This window comes from Dermochelys coriacea, chromosome 3, assembly GCF_009764565.3.
Source record: "Dermochelys coriacea isolate rDerCor1 chromosome 3, rDerCor1.pri.v4, whole genome shotgun sequence".
NCBI lineage: Eukaryota > Metazoa > Chordata > Testudines > Dermochelyidae > Dermochelys > Dermochelys coriacea.
In genome coordinates this window covers 135839260-135861408 of record NC_050070.1, presented here as the reverse complement: position 1 = coordinate 135861408, position 22149 = coordinate 135839260, and the positions used below count along the sequence as shown (strand labels likewise).

At 41.4% G+C, this 22149-nt stretch overlaps 1 protein-coding gene across 4 annotated transcripts in view; it reads left to right on the top strand.

Annotated features, from left to right (window-relative positions):
- Positions 1–22149, top strand: part of ARID4B (AT-rich interaction domain 4B) — a 147570-nt gene that overhangs the window by 70946 nt on the left and 54475 nt on the right. For all 4 annotated transcript variants that reach the window (XM_038397655.1, XM_038397653.2, XM_043511397.1 and 1 more), the window contains exons 8-12: positions 3119–3257; positions 12355–12434; positions 13947–14020; positions 14922–15067; positions 21533–21605. In XM_038397655.1, coding sequence (XP_038253583.1) covers positions 3119–3257; positions 12355–12434; positions 13947–14020; positions 14922–15067; positions 21533–21605 — 512 coding nt within the window. The remainder of the gene's footprint in view (positions 1–3118; positions 3258–12354; positions 12435–13946; positions 14021–14921; positions 15068–21532; positions 21606–22149) is intronic.

Below are 22149 nucleotides of genomic sequence, written 5' to 3'. Positions count from 1 at the left end.
TCAGTTTGATGTACTTTCTTCAGTCTGTCTCTCTCTCTCACTAAAACTTATTTTCTCTGGGTATTTGTCTGTATAGTCATGGTCACAGCAGAGAAAGCTCTCTCTGTTATTTTTATCTTATTGTCGACACTGACTGAACTGAAGTAAAGGAAAGGGAAATTGTGCACACACTGAGGGAAAACTCAGCAGCAATTTCTCTATTCTCCCACTCCCCAGTGTCCTGCTTTCCCTCCACCATTCTGACTGATCTGACAAAGACATTGGGGTTACTGACTCCTCCTCCTCTTTCTACAAGAGGTTCCAAAGTCTTATAAAGCAGCCTGGAAGATTTCTTTAAAAATATTATCAATTTATGCTATTGCTATTTAAAAAAAAATTGGGAAAAATGCTTAACAACATGATAAAGAAGGAAAAGAAAAGATATATTTTGGGGGGAAATTGAGACATGTAACACTTTTTTTTTAAATCCTCCAATTATTCACCTTATCTCACACTTCAGTCATTGGAGAACAGACCACTAAAGAATAGCAAAATTGTATTGAAAGGTGACACAGAAGAAGGCATCTTTCCTATCTATCTAGCCATTAAATCCTCAGCCCTTTCTAGTTGTAAAACTTTGCCTATAAGTTCTCCTAGCAGCCAAGTCCAAATAATATGGATTTCCAAAGGACAAGGTTTGTGGGGAGTCTGTCCCAAAGGCAGACCTTTTCTTGGTTTCAGTTCTACCAGGTTCTCCATTCTTGTTGAAAGAAACTCTATTCCTAAAGAGACACTTGAGGCCCCTGAAAATGTTCGACTATTCTGATTTCTGGCTAACTGATTCAGTTCTCTCCCTTCATGTAGCCTGAGCACTGCTGGATTGGCTCACTGAAATTCCTTTTCAGAATTAGTCTTTAAAAAAAATTAGCACCTTATGCCAAATCTTTTTTGTTATTGTCCAAGGTGGTCTTAATGATGGCATGATACAGACTATGAACTTCCCATAAAGCTAAAACTGACTAAAATCTTTTTTCATAGGATATGTTTGAAGAATATATTTTTGGGATTAATTGACATTTTTTGCCATTATTCTTCATAACTGAAAGTTTCTCCTTCAGCAGAGCCGAGGAAATGTTTTTCTTTAGAGAATTCCATGAAGAGTTGTCCTGTTTCAAAATGGCTGCTATCTCCCATTGTTCTCAGTGGCGCTGTGGCCATTAGCTGACCATAGCATAAGATGGCTACTGTAGTAACACTGTTCGGGGTGGAAGGAGAACAATTTAATGTCTCTACATATCCGTTTAATCAAACTGCTTCAAATAATCATAGGGGTTTTGTATACTATAACAACAAGGTGGAGTTAAGTTTTTTTGGAGTGTCCTAACTGTGTGTTTTTGTATCTTAACATCTTTACATTTCTTTTAAGTGTGACTGTAGCTTTGAATGTCCACATTTATAGTATTTGGATTGGAGATAATTCAACATTCCTGTAACATAGTTTGCCCATAATTACTAATGTGTATTCTCCACCATAACTCCATTTTAATTTAATTTTTATCTGGGAATGTATTTAGGCATTCTGAATATCTTCCTAATCTGCCTTGAAATGCTGTTATTAGAGCTCACGCCCTAATTTTGCAAACACGGCCCTCATCCTTACTACTCACAGTAGTGATGTTAATCACATGCTTAACTGTTTGCAGGATTGACGCCTAAGGTTATGCTGCATGTCATGCCATATGTCATAACCAGGGTAATTTTCCTTTAGATATGCAATAAGAATTTGAACCATGAATGTCATGTCACAAGTTATTCTTCCATAGAGATTCTTTACCTGTAAAGAACAAAACACATTCGTTTTGTGCAATTTGCTATAATTATATTAATTCACAAGGATAAACTTCTTCATTAGTTTCTAAACTAACAGGGCTCAATGAGTCCTTGTGAAACTCTGTTGACTATCTTGGACTTATACGAAAGATGAACTGGAGTCATTAACTTCTAAAATGTAATTTTCACTGGGATGGGAAGTCCAACAAGCATTAAATAACATGCTGTTTGGAAGAGTACAACATTAAGAAAACAGGAGAATTAAAGAATTGCAAAGAGATTGAACAGCAAGTATTTAGTAGTTTTGATACATACTGTGAAACTTTGCAATTCTAAAGAGGAATTTTATTATTTGTAAAAACTTTTATATGGTACAAATCGCAAGAGTATCTAAGTGCTTCACAATTAATGTAGCCTCACAGCCCCTGTGAGCTTGGAAAGTATTATTAACCTCATTTTACTGATGTGAAATTGAGGCACAAATAGAGAAAGCAACTTGCCCAAGGTAATACAAGAAATTCGTGGCAGAACTCGGACCAGAACCAAGATCTCTTGAGTTACAGTTCAGCCTTAACCTAATCAAGAGAGAGTTGCTTTTGAGGTTTTCTTTTATTTAAACGGGTAACAACTGGAAAACTGAAGTGTTTTTGTAGCTGTGTTGGTCCCAGGACATTATAGAGACAGGGTAGGTGAGGTAATATCTTTTATAGGACCAGCTTCTGCTGGTGAGAGAGAGACACTTTCAGGTTTACACAGAGCTCTTCTTCAGGTCTGGGAAATGTATTCAGTGTCACAGCTAAACACAAGAGTTGGTGTTAAGCTTTGCTTCCTTTTTCTTCATGCTGTGGAGTTTCCATATGTGTTAACTACTTAAATTAAACAATCTGTTCCACCTTGTATTTAGCTGTGGCACTCTGAGTACATTTCCCAGACCTGAAGAAGAGCTCTGTGTAAGCTCAAAAGCTTGTCTCTTTCACCAACAGGAGATGTTCCAATAAAAGATATTACCTCACTCACCTTGTCTCTCTGGAAAAAAAAAAAAAGAAGGCATTTAAAGATTTAATAAATTCTGTGATTTGGGTTTTTATGCTGTGGTGATCAATCTGCATCCTGAAAATTTTTGGAATTACAGTATGTGGAGCCTTTTCTATTTTTGTAAATTTCCTATAGTAAATTGAAAAAAATTTCTTCTTATCCATGCTTTAATTTTGTTTCAGATAGTTAGCTTTGTACCCTCTCTGATTGGCAGGTTATAAACCTATATATTATCGTGAAATTAAGTTTAAGTCTCTCTTGTTTCCCATTGTAGACCAGAAGAAGAATCTTCATCCTCATCCAGTGATGAAGATGAAGATGATAGGAAACAAACAGATGAACTATTAGGAAAAGTTGTGTGTGTAGACTATGTTAATGTGGATAAAAAGAAAGTTGTGTGGTTTCCAGCCTTGGTAAGTGTTTAATTTATATTTTGTAGAGGCTTTTAATCTTTTGTAAACACCAAATGAATAGTAATTGTCCTTTTTCTTTGTCCTGTATGACTCGCATGCAACCAATGTACACAGTAGTATGTTTCTTAACATTAAACAGTATCATAATTGTCCAGGGGAAATATATATCAAAAAAGTTTGCTAATAAAATCAAATGCTAATGTGGTTGTAATCTTCCAAATAATCAGACTTACTGATTTTCTTAATTTCACTTGAATAACTTGTGTTAATTAGGGCTCACTGCTAAATAGCCAATGTTAGCTTTTCTAGATTACTGTGATTTTTATTTCAATACCAAGATTCATTAAAAAGGATAATTTAAGAAATGCTCAGTAACTGAATAAGTACCTTGTTTTGTTCTTCCATGATCTTTCTAGCTGAATACAAAGATAGATTACCATCATGTTTTCAAGGAAATTTCCACTTAACTATCTTTGACTAAATATCTGATTTTAACTAATGCTTTTTTTTTTTTTAACTGAAAACACCTAAAACTTCATTTGCATCTGGCCGGTATACTTAGAAAATGGTTTTCTCATACATAGTATAAGAATGGCTATGAATTTTTCACTGTGAAGTATTCTGCTCATTTCTCTTTGGCTCTGGGGGCAGACTTGCTGAAGACTCTTTATTTTTCTTTTTAACAAAGAGGCCTGTGTACTCCCTCTGTTGAAAAGTTGCTGTACTGCACCATCAGCCCTGGAGAGTGCAGTAGCTGTCATCCTCGGCTCTCACTCTGAAACTTGCTACTCCCCTCCTCCTGTGGCTTGCTGTGCAGTCCAGTGGCTTTCCGAGGGAGTGCAGCAGTGCCTTTTGAGGTCGGGGTGAAGAGGCTCGGAAGGGAGAGTCAACAAAGCTGGCAAAAGCTAGCCAAAAAAGGGCAGACTATCTAGCAGTGTGATGTTCTTGTCAGTGGATGGTGGCATTATGAAAAATTAAAAATAAGTAAGGAAATAAAACATTTTACTTAATTGAAGGCTGTAGTTAAAACTATGGTGGGATAGCCCCACACCTCCTGTTCAGTACCTCTTGAGACAATCAGTTCTATTAGTTTAAATCTTTTTATGTCCCTTTGGTTGGACAGGTTCCCTTGATTATACCTTCGGCAACCTCCAGTAGGTATTGGGTTTATCTGAAAATCAAGGGTAGTGTTACTCAAGGTAGCTGGGAATTAAGATCTTCAAGTATAGCTGAATTGGTTACGATGCATCTTTCCAGGGACTTGGTGAAGGCAGGAGATGTTTCTTTTGGCTTTTTCTTGGAGATTAAAATAGTTTGGTTTTTCTTGGAAAACATTAGGTAAACAAAATAATTATTCTCTGGGGTATTTGTCCTGAGGATTATAAATAGAGAAGTTTAGCAATATTTTTTAATCACCACATATCTCTCTCTCACAGAGACCAAAGAGGCAGTCATTATTTAAAACTACAGCATACTTCAAAGTTAGTTCAGTAGTGCAGCATGGTTTGAAAATAAAACTTCCCCACCACTGTGACCAAAACCCAGCAATTTTTAATCTCTCAGGTTGTTGCCAGAGTAGCCAATAATATTAGCCATAATAATAAGTTAGTGTTGTCTCTGTTGCTTACCCGGACAATCTGGAACTGTGCAGAAATTCTCAAAAATAAGCCTCTACTTGCATTGGCAAAATGAAAACTTCCATGCTTGGGACAGGTTATTTTCAAAGTTTTTAGTGCTGTCCTAGCCAGCACAGATTATTTTACGCAAAACTTTATTCCACAGAGATCTACCCTATGCAAGTCACTGTCAGAGTAATACATATGGAGGGGAGGGTTTGTAAGTAGTCACAGTTCAGAAGCTCTATCCTACCCTCAAGTATGAAGTTTACATTTCCCCACATAGTACTGTTGTGCGAATTTCCCACAGGTCAGAAAGTAGAGCATCACACTTACGAAATTTCATAGGACAACATGGTTGTTGTTCAACGTACTTAAGTTCTCTTTAAAAAAAGATTTCAGAGTAGCAGCCGTGTTAGTCTGTATCCGCAAAAAGAAAAGGAGGACTTGTGGCACCTTAGAGACCAACAAATTTATTTGAGCATAAGCTTTCGTGAGCTCACGAAAGCTTATGCTCAAATAAATTTGTCAGTCTTTAGGGTGCCACAAGTCCTCCTTTTCTTTTTTTTTTTTTTTTTTTTTTTTTTAAAAAGGGTGTGTGTATGGCTTTTTCTCAAAAAAGTAATCTTAGTCAGAAGTATTCTGGTTGGTTGTGGATTTAATTGCTTCAGGCTATAAACCTCCTTGAGCAAACAACATCATTCTCTTTCAGTAGATCATACTGTTTTAACTAAACCTAATATGACTAGAAGTAAGATCCCTTTTGTATTTATACAACTCTCTTCAGTATAGAGAATGTAAATGTTGTAATACAAAAGGGAAACTGAAGTCTCTTTCATTGTCCAAACTGAGTGAATACCAAAGCAAATGAAGAGTATAAATAGTGAAAAGCAAATTAGATTTTAAAATTTGTGTTTCATAATGTAAGGTGTTAATGCAAACATTTTAATATAATTTTACAATTTGTTGTTACCGTCTCTTGAAAAAACAAGATGTGAGACTTGTTCTGCTGCTCACCCTTCCACTCATTCTTCTCCAATTTCAACTCTTCTGTTTCATACATCATTTTCTACCTAATCATGTGCCAGTACAGAACATACTGTTGGAGCTCAACAAATGATTAATTAACTCACTGCTGCCTTTTTGTTGCTATTTTGCTGTGGTTTACTTATTCTCACAATCTTACAGTTAAAACTTAAAAATGTGTAATCTGTACAAGTTACAGAAACATACCCTGTCTCAAATTAACCAGAGGGCATTTTTAAAATATAGTTTAAAAATAAAGTTAGTCCCCATTGTGGCTGTGAGGACTAATTCTTCCCAAGTACCATGAAGTTTGTGGTGTAGAGGCAAGAGGAGAAAGAGAACTTATTTTAGTGCCTTATCAGGAACCACCCTCAAGTTAACTTTGTAATTGGTTATGCGGCTCCATAAATATACACAGCACATTGTGTATAATGTAAAGTTCGTGCCAAAAAGATAAGATGCCTGCCTCCAAGGGCTTATTTTCTCAGTTTGTGAGCCAAGGATTTAGTGCCTCCTTAAATTTAATCTTCTAAATAACATTATTTTGTTGTAGAGAAACTTTGGCTTAATTTTATTGTACATTATAGTTAATAATGACTATATATTGGTGTGAATAATAGAGACATATATTTAAAATGAATAATACCCTTCAGCATGTGTTTTTTTCACTCTGTTATACTGTATTTGGTATCATAGTACATATTCTCTGGACCACAAAAAAAGATGGAATAGCTTTGATGCTTCTGAAATGCTATGCTTAGTCAAGATACTGGGCAAACCTTAATTCTCAAAATATTCCTATGTGGTAGGGAGAGGTACATGGGCTTGTATGAACCTACACAGTGAGTCAGTAAGAGAACCAAGATTAGAAGTGAAGACTCTGGTTCACAGTCCTGTGTTTAAGTGCACTAGATCAGAGGTAGTCAATAACTGGACCATGGGCCAAATCTGGACCGCCAGGCACTTTTGAACGGACCCCAAAATCTTTTTATTTGCTTACTATCATTATTATTTTTTATTATTGTCTCTGGCATCTGGACCTTGACTGTACGTTGACCAAGAAATTTGGACCTTGCGAAAAATAACTGACTACCCCTGCATTAGACCATGTTGCCTTTAATTTAAAGACCTAATTTTGATAAGTATACTAGAGGCTGCTCTTGTATAGTCTTGATCTAACCTACCTGAATGTTGTTAGAGAGGGTGTTCTGTAGGGCTCCATCTTGTCATCCCTCTTGTTTAATGTGTACATGAGACCTTTGGAAAAGTTAACGAGGTGGCATGAGTTGCATTATTTTCAGTCTGCTGATTCCCTGCAGCATTATAATTCCATCTCCACTGACCCATCTTAGAGCTATTAGTTCGCATTACTTATTATCTGGAGATTAGAGCATAGAGGAGGGCTAGCTGGCTGAGATTTGATCCAGAAAAGGCTTAAGTGGTGTTGGTTGAGGTAAGTCACCTGAAGCGATAGTGTGTGGGTGCTGTTTCTTCTCCTTTGAGGATGTGCATTTGCCTTTGATTGACCAGGTGTACAATTTTGGGGTCCTGGATGCTATTAGAAGATCAGGTAACAGCTACAGCCAAGACAGCCTTTTTCAATTTGCAGATGGTTAGGAGATTGCATCTGTTTCTTGGGCCTAGCAACAGTCATCCATACCTTTGTTGCCTTGAGATAAGACTACTGTAATGTGCTTTACATGGGGCTACAACTTAATCTATTCAGAAACTGCAGCTGGTGCAGAATTTGATGTGCTGCTTATTAAACAGTATTTCTCTTTGTGAGCACATGAAACCTACGCTCTACAAAATGCACAAGCTATCAGTTGATTTCCAAATTGATTGTAGATGTTCCTTTGACCTATAATGTCCTACATTGCATAAGATCTACCTATCTAAGAAATTGTCTCTATCCCAGTGATGCCCTGGGACAAGTGCAGTCAGTAAAGTCGCTTGCACTGAAGCTCCATTACTATAAGAGGTGGAGGTGGCTGGCAGGGCACTCTGCTTTAGGTCCCAGATGTTTGGAACCCCTTTCCCCTCAGGTCCATAACATCCAGAGTTGCCAGCCTTCATGGCATTCGGCAAGGCCCACCCCTTGCATATGAAAGTTGGGTAAGACTGGTTGTGGTGCTGTAGGACTCGGGGGGTTGATTAATTTGCATTACATTTATGCAGTTGCTGGGTTTATTTTTAAACATTGTTTTGTGGGTGCCAGTGCCTTTGCTTGGCACATATTTTATAGTTTATTTTAAAAAAATTCAGTCTGCATAATAAGGATTCTTCATAATAAAGCACTTCTTCCAGTGCTTGCTCATGTCAATTCCAATCAGGTGTGCACATGCCACATGCGCGGTCGTCAGAAACTTTTCCCTTAGCAGCTCCCGTCGGCTTGGCTAAGGAACCCTCTGGAGCGGCGTCTTCTTTAACTCTTGGGATGATACGTCCAAGTACAAAGAAACGCTCCCTGCAGAGTCAAGAGTGGAATTCTCAGCTCTGGTTGAGGAGGGGAAGGCAATGGCCAGGACATCCCTTCAGCCTCCCTTGATGCGGTTGACTCGGAGGCACGAACCATCTCCTAAGGGATGGTCATGATGAGAACCTCCTGACTCCAGGCTTCAGGTCTTCCACCCAGAGGTCCAACAGACCCTGCAGGACTTTCCCTTCGAAGGTGCAGGGCTGTTTTCAGACCAGACAGATTCGAGGCTCCATAGCCTCAAAGATTCAAGGGCAACAATGAAGTCTCTGGGGATGCATACACCTGCTAACCAGAGAAAACTTTCAAGCCTCAACCCCAGCAACAGCAGAGGCGATATCAACTCCGCTCAAGGCAGGATCCTTACCGCCGTAAGGGCAGGAACAATAGGCGTAGGTCTCCTAACCAGTCGTCACGCCAGGGCCAGGGTCCGACTAAGCCACAGTCAGGATCCAAACAAGGGTTTTAAGGGGGCGCCTGAGGATAGCGTGCCAGACTCCATACTGGATCCTTTCCCCTTCTTTCTGAACCATCTATCCCACTTCTACCGTGGATTGTCCCTTATAACATTGGACCATTGGGTCCTTCGCATGGTAGAGGTGGGATATTCTCTCCAATTCTGCTCCTCCCTTCTCTCCCACCCCCATTCCCTATCTCTCTTCAAGGACCCTTCTCATGATCAACTCCTTGTCCAAGAAGTGCATCGCTCCTCGCCTTAGGGGAAGTGGAGGAGGTTCCTCAGGAACTAAGGGGCAAGGGGTTCTACTCCCATTACTTGCTAATCCCCAAAGCTAAGGGGGGGTCTCAGATCCATCTTAGACCTGCGAGGACTCAACCAGTTTATGGTAAAGTTGAAGTTCCACATGGTCTCCCTGAGCTAGATCATTCCCTCCATGGATCCGGGGAACTGGTATGCCGCCCTCAACATGAAAGTTGCATACTTCCACATAGCCATTTGTCTGGCCCACAGACATTTCTTGAGGTTGTGGTCGATCACAAGCACTACCAGTTCACGGTGCTCCCATTCAGTTTATCGACAGCCCCCTGGGTGTTCACCAAGTGGTCACGACCTTTCTCCAAGAGGCAGGTACAGGTGTATCCCTATCTCGACGACTGGCTGGTATGGGGGTGTTCCAGGGAGCAGGTGGAATCCCAAGTCCGGTTAGTCACAAATACCTTCCACAGACTGGGTCTCCTCCTCAACATGGACAAGTTGACGTTGTCACTGACCCAAAGAATAGAATTAATTGAGGCGGCGCTAGACATGGTTTGGTGAGAGCGATATTGCCAGGGTCCAGACTCCAAGCACTAACAGGAATCATTCAGACTCTCAAGCGATACCCCACTACGACTGCAAGGGTATTCCTGAGTCTCCTCAGACACATGGCAACATGCATCTATGTGGTCAGACATGCCAGACTGAGACTCAAGCCACTCCAGGCTTGGCTCGCTTCAGTTTATCACCCAGGCTAACATAGTTTGGATTCAATGTAACAGTGGCAGGACGAGTCCTTGACACCCTATGCTGGTGGCTGGACCCTCGCATGGTATGCAAGGGAGTCCCATTCAGCGCTCCTCAGCCATCCATGACTTTAGTAACGGATGCATCAGACCTGGGTTGGGGGGCCCACCTAGGAGATCTACAGACTCAGGGCAGGTGGTCGCAGTCTGAGATCCCGCTCCACATCAATATAAAGGAACTCAGAATGGTGAGACTAGCCTGCCAGACCTTCAAGGACAGACTTCAAGTGCACAATACCACCGCCATGTTTTACATAAACAAACAGGGCAGAGCCCGCTCCTCCCCTCTCTGTCAGGAAGCTCTTCAGCTTTGGGATTTCTGTATCGCCCACTCTATTCACCTGGAGGTGTCCTGTTTCCCAGGCCTGCAGAATGAGATTGCAGACCATCTCAGCAGGTCGTTTCTCAACCACAAGTGGTCAATCCATCTGGATGTCTTCCATTCCGTCTTCCAAAGGTGGGGCTTTCCCCAGATGGACCTGTTCGCCACCATGAGCAACAGGAAGTGTCCAATGTTCTGCTCCTTCCAGAAACACAGTCTGGGCTCCATCTCGGATGCGTTCCTGCTACTTGGGGGGACACTTCACGTATGCCTTCTCGCCGGTTCCACTCGTCCACAAGGTGCTGCTCAAGATCCACAGAGACAGCAGACATGATCATCCTGGCCCCAGCATGGCCATGACAACATTGGTACTCCATGCTTCTGGAGATGTCAGTGGACACCCCTATAGCACTGCCACTTTACCCAGATCTGATCACACAGGACTATGGTCGCCTCCTTCACCCAGACCTCCAATCTCTTCATCTCACGGCTTGGAAGCTTCATGGCTAAACCCAACGGAGCTCCAATGCTTGAATTCGGTAAAGGAGGTGTTGCTTCGTAGCAGGAAACCTTCCCCCAGGGCCACTTATCTAGCTAAATGGAAAAGGTTCTTGTGCTGGTTTGAACAGTGTCTCACATCTCCACTTCAGACTTCTATACCACTCATCCTGGAATACCTACTACATCTGAAACAGCAAGGATTGGCAGGATCATCTATCAGGGTACACCTTGCGACCATCTCAGGGTTTCACCCAGGAGAGTCAGGGCACTCTGTATTCACCAACTCCATGGTAGGCTGTTTCCTCAAGGGTTTGGAAAGGCTGTACCCACATTCTTGACCACCTGTACCCATTTGGGATCTCAGTCTGGTCCTCTCCAGACTAATGGGAGTCTCATTTGAACCACTGGCTATATCTCCCTTCTGTATCTTTCATGGAAGGTAGCGTTCCTGGTTGCCATCACTTCAGCCAGGAGAGTGTCCGAGTTAAAAGCACTAAACTCACACACACAACATGGTCTTCCATAAGGACAAGGTACAGCTCAGGCCTCACCCAGCCTTCCTGTCCAAGGTGGTATCTCAATTCCACATTGAACAAGACATTTTTCTACCAGTCTTCTATCCCAGGCTGCATGTCAGTGCATGGGAGCAGAGTCTTCATTCGCTAGTCGTCCAGAGAGTGCTAGCGTTGTACATTGAGTGCACAAAGCCTTTCAGAAAATCGAACCAACTGTTCATAGTGGTGGCAGACTGGATGAAAGGACTTCCGGTCTCCTCACAGCGCATTTCATCATGAATCACGGACTGCATCCGTACTTGCTACGCCTTCGCCAAGGTTCCAGCTTCTCCTATTACACCGCACTCGACGAGGGCTCAAGCCTCATCCTCTGCTTTCCTGGCTCAGATGCCCATCCAGGAAATCTCCAGAGCGGCGACCTGGTCATCCAAGCACACATTTATTACCCACTATGCCATCACAGGGCATGCCAGAGAGGACGCAGCTTTTGGCAGGGCAGTTCTCCAATCAATGGTTCCTTAACTCTGACCCCACCTCTAGGAGACAGCTTGGGAGTCACCTGATTGGAATCGACATGAACAAGCACTCAAAGAAGAAAAAATGGTTATTCACCTTCTTGTAACTGTTGTTCTTCGAGATGTGTTCATGTCCATTCCAATACCCACACTCCTTCCCCTCTGTCGGAGTAGCTGGCAAGAAGGAACTGAAGGAGGGTCGGGTCGGCAGGGTCATACATTGAGTGCCATGAAGGCGCCACTCCAAAAGCTGCTAAGGGGAAAATTTCCAACAACTGTGCACGCAGCGCACGCACACCTGATTGGAATGGATGTGAACAACACATCTCAAAGAACAACAGTTACAAGAAGGTGAGTAACCATTTTTTCCTCACTAAGGGCCCCTAACACTTGTATAGAGGAGCAGATTTCATCTCCTAAACATTTGCAAGATTGGCCCTTAAAGGTGAAATCCTGAGAGTTGCTCAGCACCCTCAACTCCCACTGAAGTCAGTTGGAGGTAAGGGTGGTAAGCGCGTTGCTTGGTTAGGCTCTAACTACTTCCTCAAAGTGTTATAAATGCAGCATATCTTTTTTTTTAATGTTTACTTCTTATCTTTTTGTAGGTGGTTTGTCCAGATTGTAGTGATGATATTGCAGTGAAAAAGGACAATGTTCTAGTTCGTTCTTTCAAGGATGGTAAATTGTGAGTAGAAACATAGAAGCTACCAATTAAATATGTGCACCATCTAAAGTGTGTGACACCCGCTGTTAAGCGAATGCTTTCCTGAATGTGCTAATGAATGGATGCTCATGATTAAGGCTACGATTTAGTCATGGGTATTTTTAGTAAAAGTCTTGGACAGGTCATGGGCAATTATCAAAAATTCATGTCCCATGACTTGTCCATGACTTATACTGTAAATACCCCTGACTAAACGTGGGGGGAGGGGGTGTGGGCAACGGCACCAGCTGCTGGGGGCCACTTCCAGAGCAGCTGCTGCTCTGGCTGCCATGGGGACCGCTGCTCGAGAGGTTCCTAGAACCAGCTGCCCGGGGCCGCCTGAGCAGCAGCCAGTGTGGCTGGCTGCGAGGCCATCTGAGCAGCTGGCTGCAGAGCCACTCCAGCAGTGGATGGTGTGGCTGTTCCCGGCGCCACCTGAACAGCTGACCCTGAAGCCATCTGCTTGGGCAGCCCTAGGGTCTGCCACACTGGCCGCTGCAGAAATCACAGCGGTCATGGAAGAATGTAATCCATGACTTCTGCGACCTCCATGACAGACATGGAGCCCTACGCATGGTCCACCCAAATTTTTAAGGCAGTTGGATTTTTTCAGCTCCATTTTTTTAATACTGTACGAAACTATAATAGTAAAAAGGGTATATTTTAATGAACTGTCAGCAATATTTAACTTGCTGAAGACGATATTGTCTTATTGAAATAAACTTGCATGATAAATCGTGATTTATTGATGTCATTGTCCAGATACATTTCATATGCTCTTTCTACACATTTAATAGCTCTGTGTATTGTTTGATATTATCCCTTTATAACAGGGGTTGTCAGACTATTTTTTTTCTCTGCGCCCTCCCTTTGAAAATATTTCAGGCTGTGATGACCTGACCCCCCCCACCCGCCGCCTTGTTTCTGGACATAGCTTTCATGGCATCAGTGCACATCCCTACAGAGCTAAGTAACCATACCATGCCTTACTTCTTCGCTGCTGCTGGCGGTGGCTGTGCCTTCAGAGCTGGGCAGCCAGCTAGCAGCCACAGCTCTCCTGCTGCCCACATCTGAAGACAGTGCTCCCACCAGCAGCAGTGCAGAAGTAAAGGTGGCAGTATCATAAACCATTCTACACTTACTTCTGCACTGCTGCAGAGTGATGGCACTGTCTCCAGCGGTAGGCACCTGGCCAGCAGTCGCCGCTGTCTGACCACCCAGCTCTGACGGCAAGGAAACAGGATGAGCCAGGAAAAATCACGGACATTTGTTTGTATTTCAAAAATCTACCCGGACAGAGATCGGAGGACCAAAAAAAGGTCAAGTCTGGGAAAATGTGATGTATAGTATCCTTGATCTCATGACCTTAGCCTTGCGACCCCCTTTGGGTCAGGATCCCCAGTTTGATAAATGCTGGCTTTTAAAAATATGTGATTTTTAAAAAGTATACTTTAAATAATTGTTGCCTTGTCAACACTCTTTTAAATTCTCTAGTGCTTCTGTACCAAGAAAAGATGTTCAAGAAATTAGTGAAACTTCACCAAAGCCTGATGCTTTGTTAAAACAAGGTAAGAATAACCTTTAAATACAAAAAGAGCATTTTTTTCTTGATTAATTACAACTAGCTAGTGGTATATATTGCACCAAATACATAAGAAAGCATGCTTTTGCATTCTGTAAAATTACAGAAATATGGCTTCTCTATGATGTTGTCTACAGACTTTTAGAAACGAAAAATTTCTATAAAGTCATCAAGCACAATCTTTAAAAGCATAAAAACTATAATGCATTGCTTATATATGCTGGAACAACAAACAAAAGGAGTAGTAATGTAGTGGAAACCAACTTCATGGATTTTGTCTGAAATCCAGCCCCCCCTGTTTTGGGCCTTCATAAAGTTGTTTGCACCATGGTGTGCTGATCAGGATAATCTTGAAAGGGTTGCCTCCACAAATTCTGCATGCTGGAGAGGTGGGCTCTTTGGCAAGCTACATGGTGTGCTCAACTAATCTTTGCAAAATAAATGCTTATATTATTGTTACTTCAATCCTCTTTATTCCCCATTCCTACCCTTTTATTTATCCACAAGTTGCGCCTTGTCATTAATTTGGACCCTATATTCTTTAGGACAGGGATGCCTCTTAATTATGTATTTGTACATGGCCTAACACAGGGTGTTGGTGCCTTTAGGGATCACTTCAGCATAATTAATAACAACTGTAAATAGCTTGAAGTGCCTGATGCAGAGACTACTGGGTATGCATGGCTGAGCAGCTCTGCATAAGGATGCAGATAAGGAGTGGCTGTGGAACAGCACTGCTAAAGTCCTATGATTTGGATTCTCACTCTTCCCTTGCCTTCCCCTAAGCTTTATTTATTTTATTTTATTTTATTTTATTTTATTTTATTTTATTTTTGGAGCAAAATTGATCCTTCTTCTAATGCTAATAAATGCTGGTCTTCTTGCAGCCTTTGACCAAGCCCTTGAATTCCGTAAAAGCAGAACTGTTCCCAGTAACTGGAAGACTGAGTTGAAAGAGGAGAGCTCCAGCAGTGAAGCTGAAGAAGAGGAAGAAGATGAAAAAGAAAAGGAGGATAATAACAGTGAAGAAGAGGCAAGTATAACATTGCAAACTGTCTGTTTTCATCAGCTGTATATTGGCACTCTGCTTAGAACTCACCAGCACAGATTTTCATGCTCCTTCTATCTTTAACACACATGTCTTTCTTAGATGAAATTCTTACTTGTAAAACCTCCCCGTGGAAACCAAATTAACAACTGTGAATGGACTCAGGAAACTATCTCTTCACACACACAGTCAAAGGACTGAAACAATAGGAGCTAAAGATAGGTGAAAGACCAAATCTGAAGATCGAGCTTAGGATCAGATATAGCCCTCACTGCACCTGAAGCAGTAATATGTAAGGGCCAAGAACTATGTTGTTGGGATAGGGCAGAGTGAGGCAAGGGTGAGATGGAAGGAAGAGACATGTGCTGCCAAGTGCATCTTACAGTTACTCGAAAAAAGAACAGAACATGCCCCTGACTAATATATGTTCATGACTACAGCGTGCTTGCAAGCTAATTATAGAGACTGAATGTCTCCTAACTGTGGTTAAAAATATATATTTATTGTACCTCTATTTATTGCAAAAAAAATGGGTATGGAACGGCTTTCATATGGAGCGATTAATAAGACTGGGACTTTTCAGCTTGGAAAAGAGATGACTAAGGAGGGGGATATGATAGAGGTCTATAAAATTATGACTGGTGTGGAGAAAGTAAGTAAGGAAGTGTTATTTACTCCTTCTCATAACACAAGACCTAGGGTTCACCAAATGAAATTAATAGGCAGCAGATTTAAAACAAACAAAAGGATGTATTTTTTCACACAGCACACAGACAACCTGTGGAACTCCTTGCCATAGGATGTTGTGGAGGCCAAGACTATAACAGGGTTCAAAAAAGAGCTAGATAAGTTCATGGAGGAGAGGTCCATCAATGGCTATTAGCCAGAATGGGTAGGGATGGTGTTCCTAGCCTCTGTTTGCCAGAAGCTGGGAATGGGCGACAGGATGAATCACTTGATGATTGCCTGTTCTGTTCATTCCCTCTGGGGCACCTCACATTGGCCACTTTTGGAAGACAGGATACTGGGCTAGATGGACCTTTGGTCTGATCCAGTATAGCTGGTCTTATGTTCTTACCTGACAGTGCAAAGAAAATGTAATATTTAAGGTAGTTGAAAATTGTCTTTAAACACATATCTGTTTTTATCTTAATGATTAGTTTTCAATTGCCCTCCACCCCACGCCTTTGGAGGCATCTATTCTAAAGGAGGTTTTAAATGCTAAAGAAATTCAGGTTCCACCACCATTTGCATAGGGGTTCTGCTGGGGAAGCAGCGTATACAGGCCTATATAGGAGTCCCACTGGCAGAAACTCCCTGGGAGATAAACTGAACAGCGTGTCTCCTAGTTGGCTGGGCTGGCACATCCCCAGCACTGCTGGGCTAGGCCTTCTTGCTCCAGGCCTCCTTATGGAGAGGAAGTTGCAGGTAGCTTGTACCATTTCTCAACCTTCAGGTAGACTTTCTGCTATCAGCCTTGAGTTCCACTAGTTTGTGGTGGTGAAACATGAGGGATGAATTTGTCCTAATACTTTTTTAATCTTTCAAATAATTACAAAAAATGTCTAAGTTTTTGTATCTCTCTTCTTTCCTCTCCTATGATAGAATTGGTTCACTAGATGTTATCTCTCTGCCTACCCTGACAAAAAGAAGCAGAAGAACTTTCGGGCAAGGTGCCAGCCCACCCACTTCTCTTCCACCTCTGTCTCCTTTGTTTTGGAAGTATGGAGTGCAGTCCTGTACCTATCTTCTAATTAACTGTTCTTTCTCTCCCCCCACCCCCAGTCTCCAGTTCAGAAATAAAGAAGATGAGAAAAGATGGAAGTAAGAGGAAAGAACTCTGCTTCACAGCTGGCTATGAGGCTGTGTGTGTGTAGGGAGTTTGATTCCGTTTTTTCCTCTGTACTTTCTCTTGGTGCTCAGATTCTGGCTCTGTCCAGAGCACCCCTTCTTTAGCTAGGGAGTGGGAGCTGTTTCTCTTGACTCAGTTATTCATCCCTGCAATGCTGACTGCAATGCAGCAGCCTAATGCTCCCAACCCTGGTTGGAGCTTTAGACATAAGGTTGAACTGTCTGGGTCCTAAACAACTACTGTACTCTGTGTCTCAACCCATCTTTCCTGGTTGGGGCTTTTCAGGAGGCTGCAGGTGTGTGAGGTTGGAATTCTGCCACCTCTCCAAACTCACTTATTCCTCATACTTACGATGAAATGAGCTGTAGCTCATGAAAGCTTATGCTGAAATAAATTTGTTAGTCTCTAAGGTGCCACAAGTCCTCCTTTTCTTTTTACTCCTCATATGGTGCCCTTCTACGGTCCTTTCAGGGTTTGCCAACTGCAGGAATGTCTTTCTCTGTCTGTTACTCTCACCTACTTATGCTCACTTCTCCTGGAAGGGCCACTTGGGAGGCATGGGTGAGGAGAATCTGAGCTCTTAAGTACTACTGTTTTTAAGGGTTTGGCCTTTAGAGCCTTTGCCTTTGGGAGGTAGCTACACCTCCTTCTGCCAGCCTTGCCTTCGCTGGTGTAGCATGAGCTGCTCTTCCTTCCCCATGCAAGCTCCCTAAATGCCTTGGTGAACAAGCCTGGCTTTTGACACCTTCAAATCTAATGGATTTGCTATGGTAGTTCTGAAATTGCTTCTCTAGTGTCTCTGGCATCTACTGGGCAGGAGGTTTGCAAAGTAACAGCTAGAGCTTCACTTTCTTTTTTTGAGTGGGAGCAATATGATCCTGCCCTGTTTTTCTCCTGTCTCCTGTTTCCATTTCAGTTGTTATGCTCTGTGGGTTCCCTGCATGGGTGGCCTTTCTCCTCCAACAAAATATGTGAGAGAACACTCTTGGAACTAGACAGTCCTTCCCCTCCAGATTGTTCTAGCTCTCCCGGGCCATGAAGAATTTCATTGGTTCCCTTATTTCTACTCACATGGCCTCTCTAACTGTGCCGTTCAAAGCATGGGTAGGAACAGTTTTTTCATTTCCATCATCTTCATTTCACACTTAGATACCGTGGTAATAGGTGCCATAGAAATCTGAGAGATTAGATTCTTTTTTTTTAAGGCTGCTTTCCGTCGTGTGTCCCCCTCCAAATGGGGCTCTGCCTCCCAGTTTCTTCTCCTTTACTAGCATGATGGGAATAGGAGGACTAAATCTAGCTTCAGCCAAATATGGAGGTGTGGACCAGGGTCCACTTTGAGTTATAATAAAATATTTACAGTATGAGTGTTAGCAGCGAGCTGCTTGCTTCCTCAAGTTAGAAACGAGCTACTTTGCTGACTCCTTTAACCTTCATAATGCTGACAGGTACACTGGTATTCCCAGAGTGAACACCGATGAGATTATCTAATGTAACAATAGGCTGAGATAGCAGAATATTGAAGGTTATATGTCTGCATCTAACAATCGCCAGGATGCCTTGGCATCAGAGTACAGTCAGTTGGTTCTTCATGATATTCTCAGAATAACAGAGATCATTAACTCGCCTTGCTACAGTGTCTCACTTCAGTCCCCCTGTGAAATCCATTGGGTCTGCACACTCTGAGAATGTACAAACACTCTTCTGTAGATCTTGGCATATCAAATCTTAATTCTGTCCCATTAGCACATTGTTCTAGAATCTAGCGGGGAATTTAATTACAACAAGGGATACCTACTTTTGCAGTTTTGGTACTTAGTGTTACAAGTATCTGCTCTGAGCTTCAGGAATAGTATCTTAGGGTGTGTCTACACTGCAGCTAGACACCCGCAGCTGGCCCATGCTAACTGACTGGAGCTCATGGGGCTCGGACTAAGGAGCTGTTTAATTGCGGTGTAGATGTTTGGTCACAGGTTGGAGCCTGTGCTCTAAGACCCCATGAAGTGGGAAGATGCCAGAACTCAGGCAGAAGCCCAAACTCAAATGTCTACACTGCAGTTAAACAGCCGTTTAGCCCAAGCCCCGCGAGTCTGAGTCAGCTGGCAGTGTCAAATTGCAGTGTAAGATACCATAGGGTCCACAACGGATGGTAGCAGTACCTGCAGCACTCTGCTCAGTACCTACAGCACCTCTCTTTTTTGGCTCTCTTAGCACTTGAAGGAAATAGCATACATGATACTTCTTAAAAAGAAAAGAAGTACTTGTGGCACCTTAGAGACTAACAAATTTATTAGAGCATAAGCTTTCGTGAGCTACAGCTCACTTCATCGGATGCATCGGATGAAGTGAGCTGTAGCTCACGAAAGCTTATGCTCTAATAAATTTGTTAGTCTCTAAGGTGCCACAAGTACTTCTTTTCTTTTTGCGAATACAGACTAACACGGCTGCTACTCTGAAACCTATGATACTTCTTGAAACCCTAGTTAAGTTTCCTGGGAACATCTGGTCAGTGCTTTCCTCCCTGACCTCTTATGGTTCTGTGTCGTCACCCTCTTGTGACAAGCATTTTCTTGGTTGTGAGCCACTTTCCAAATCTAGCTTTTTTTCCTTCTCTTCTGACCCAGAGTACTTACGGGAAGGAAATCTCCTGAATTTCCACAATATCTGAGACTTTTGGTCTAAATAGAATACAGTCCTACTTCTCATTTTGCAAAATATCCCTGGCTGTTTTGTTTCTTCTTTTCAGATGTGAGAGAAGGTATTTATTTCAGTCAGACCTAGCACAACCTCCCTTATTTCACCTTGATGTCAAGAAGGATCTTTAGCTATGTCAGGTTTCAGAGTAGCAGCCGTGTTACTCTGTATCCGCAAAAAGAAAAGGAGGACTTGTGGCAACTTAGAGACTCACAAATTTATTTGAGCATAAGCTTTCGTGAGCTACAGCTCACTTCAGCGGATGCATCCGATGAAGTGAGTTGTAGCTCACAAAAGCTTATGCTCAAATAAATTTGTTAGTCTCTAAGGTGCCACAAGTCCTCCTTTTCTTTTAGCTATGTCAGTGATCACATTAGTAGTTTGGTATGGGAATTTCTTTTCCCTCACTTTATACTAAAGATTCTTAATCTTTAAGCTGCTGTCAGCAATTTGGGCTGACCCTTCACCCATACGATCTGCTAAATTACTATATGGCCCTTTTTTATGCAAGTTTTTGTTATTAATTAATGTTAAATGGAGAATATGCTAACACATCAGAAGTATGTTTTCCTCTTGATTTCCACTGTGTATCCAATTAGTGTGTTCGTTATAGGATGAGGGAGAGGACATATACAACAAGAGAAAACTTCTTACTGGTAATTCTGTTAATTGTAGCTTTGCCAGTTCTACTTTCATCCCTCCACCTGTTGAGGCTATTAAGTGAGGAGTTGTCTTTTTTATTTATATCGTATTCTTAGTAATTGTATTCAAATTTTGAAAGTTTCTCAGCTGAGCTCTGATGCGTCTACACAAATCTTGATGAATAATACTTTTGTCTCCTTGCTTCTGGATTGGTGAAGTCATAATGCTTAGGATAAGAAGTAGAATGGGAAAGATGAAGCTGATATGGCGACAAAGTAATTTTTCTTTATTTACAGAAATGATATAACAGTTATACTCAGAGAAAGACTGCTATGGGTCAGAATTAAAAGGAATACAAAGAATTGAAACTAACTCCTAGTCTGCATGCCTCTTTGAAATATCTTAAACTTAGTGATTAAAATTCCTAGAAGTTCTGATTACACTAGAAGTAAGATGATACACATATGGGAAATATTAATTAATATCAGTTGAGGTATATGATACTTCTGGGGATTTCCTAACTAGCTTGGGAGGAGCTGTTGGACTGAGCCACAGTGTCTTGCCATTGATCTCTGCTGATCGTTAATCTAGTGTAGAGGTTTATTACTGTCATAAATTTAATAGCCACAAATATTTTTGATGTACCTATTCTGCATTTGTTTGTTTCTAATTAATTCTGTGTATACTATGTACTCTGCATGCACATTGCCAGAGGAGTAATGTCATTGACCTCAGCGTGTTACTAATGGCTTGTGGAACCATTGAAGAAAAAAGTGCAGGCACAATTTTATCTTCCACTTTATCTTTAAAAGTGACTTAATCCATCCAGGCATTAAAGAATAACCACATCTAATTATAGGACAAATGAATCTCAAAATTGTGTGTAATCTTTTGAGGAGCAATACTCGTGTCTACCAGACTCTGTTTTCTGCCTAATTTAACACAATCGAGAGCTTGTGTTGATTTATAAGAATTCTTATGACATTTTGATGATAATCTATAGAAAACCCATGAAGATCAAACCATATGTTTTATCATTTTTATTAGCTGGAAATAGCCTTTCCTGCTTCCAGATGGCTTAACAGTCATAGACCATATGCCCTCTGTATAGCATGCCGTCAGTGTAATTAAATTCTACAGTAAATCAAAATTTTTAATGTAAACTTCATTTGCTACAATAGTTTTCCATATTAAAGTCTGCTAGTTAGAAATGCTTAACAAGACAAGTGATAAATTTTCTTTTCTTGTATTACTCATATTAGGAAGAAATAGAGCCTTTTCCAGAGGAAAGGGAGAATTTTCTACAACAGTTATACAAATTTATGGAAGACAGAGGTGGGTGTTTTATCTTCAGTAATGTAATGTATATTGAAGCTTTGAGCTATGACCCACTATTGCTTCGCAATTCATTTTTGGGAATCAGTGTGGCCATATCCATCTTTTCTTGCTGTGATCTGGGAGATTGTAGTCTGTCACTTGACCCTCTTTGTCTTCTCAGCATTCACGAATGCTAAAATGCAGACATATCCCTGCTTTGAAAAATAAGGGGATATGCTCCATATACCCCCGTATATCATACACTATATTCCTGTGATATAGATAGCTGTGCATTTAATGCCTAGTTTTGTTTTTAATTCTATTACTGCATACATTCCATTTCATAATTTTAATAAGATGCCTCAATAAATTCATTTTAGAATGACAAATTTGAATGGTTTAATTTATTCTGGTTTTAGCTTGTGCCTTGTAATACCACCTGAATGTTTGTGTTACTGATAAGGGAAACTGAAATGCCTTTAAAAACGTATCCCTTTAATATGTCAAATCCTTAACAGATATATAGGTAGAGATTACAAATAAATATGCTTTCAGAAAGCAA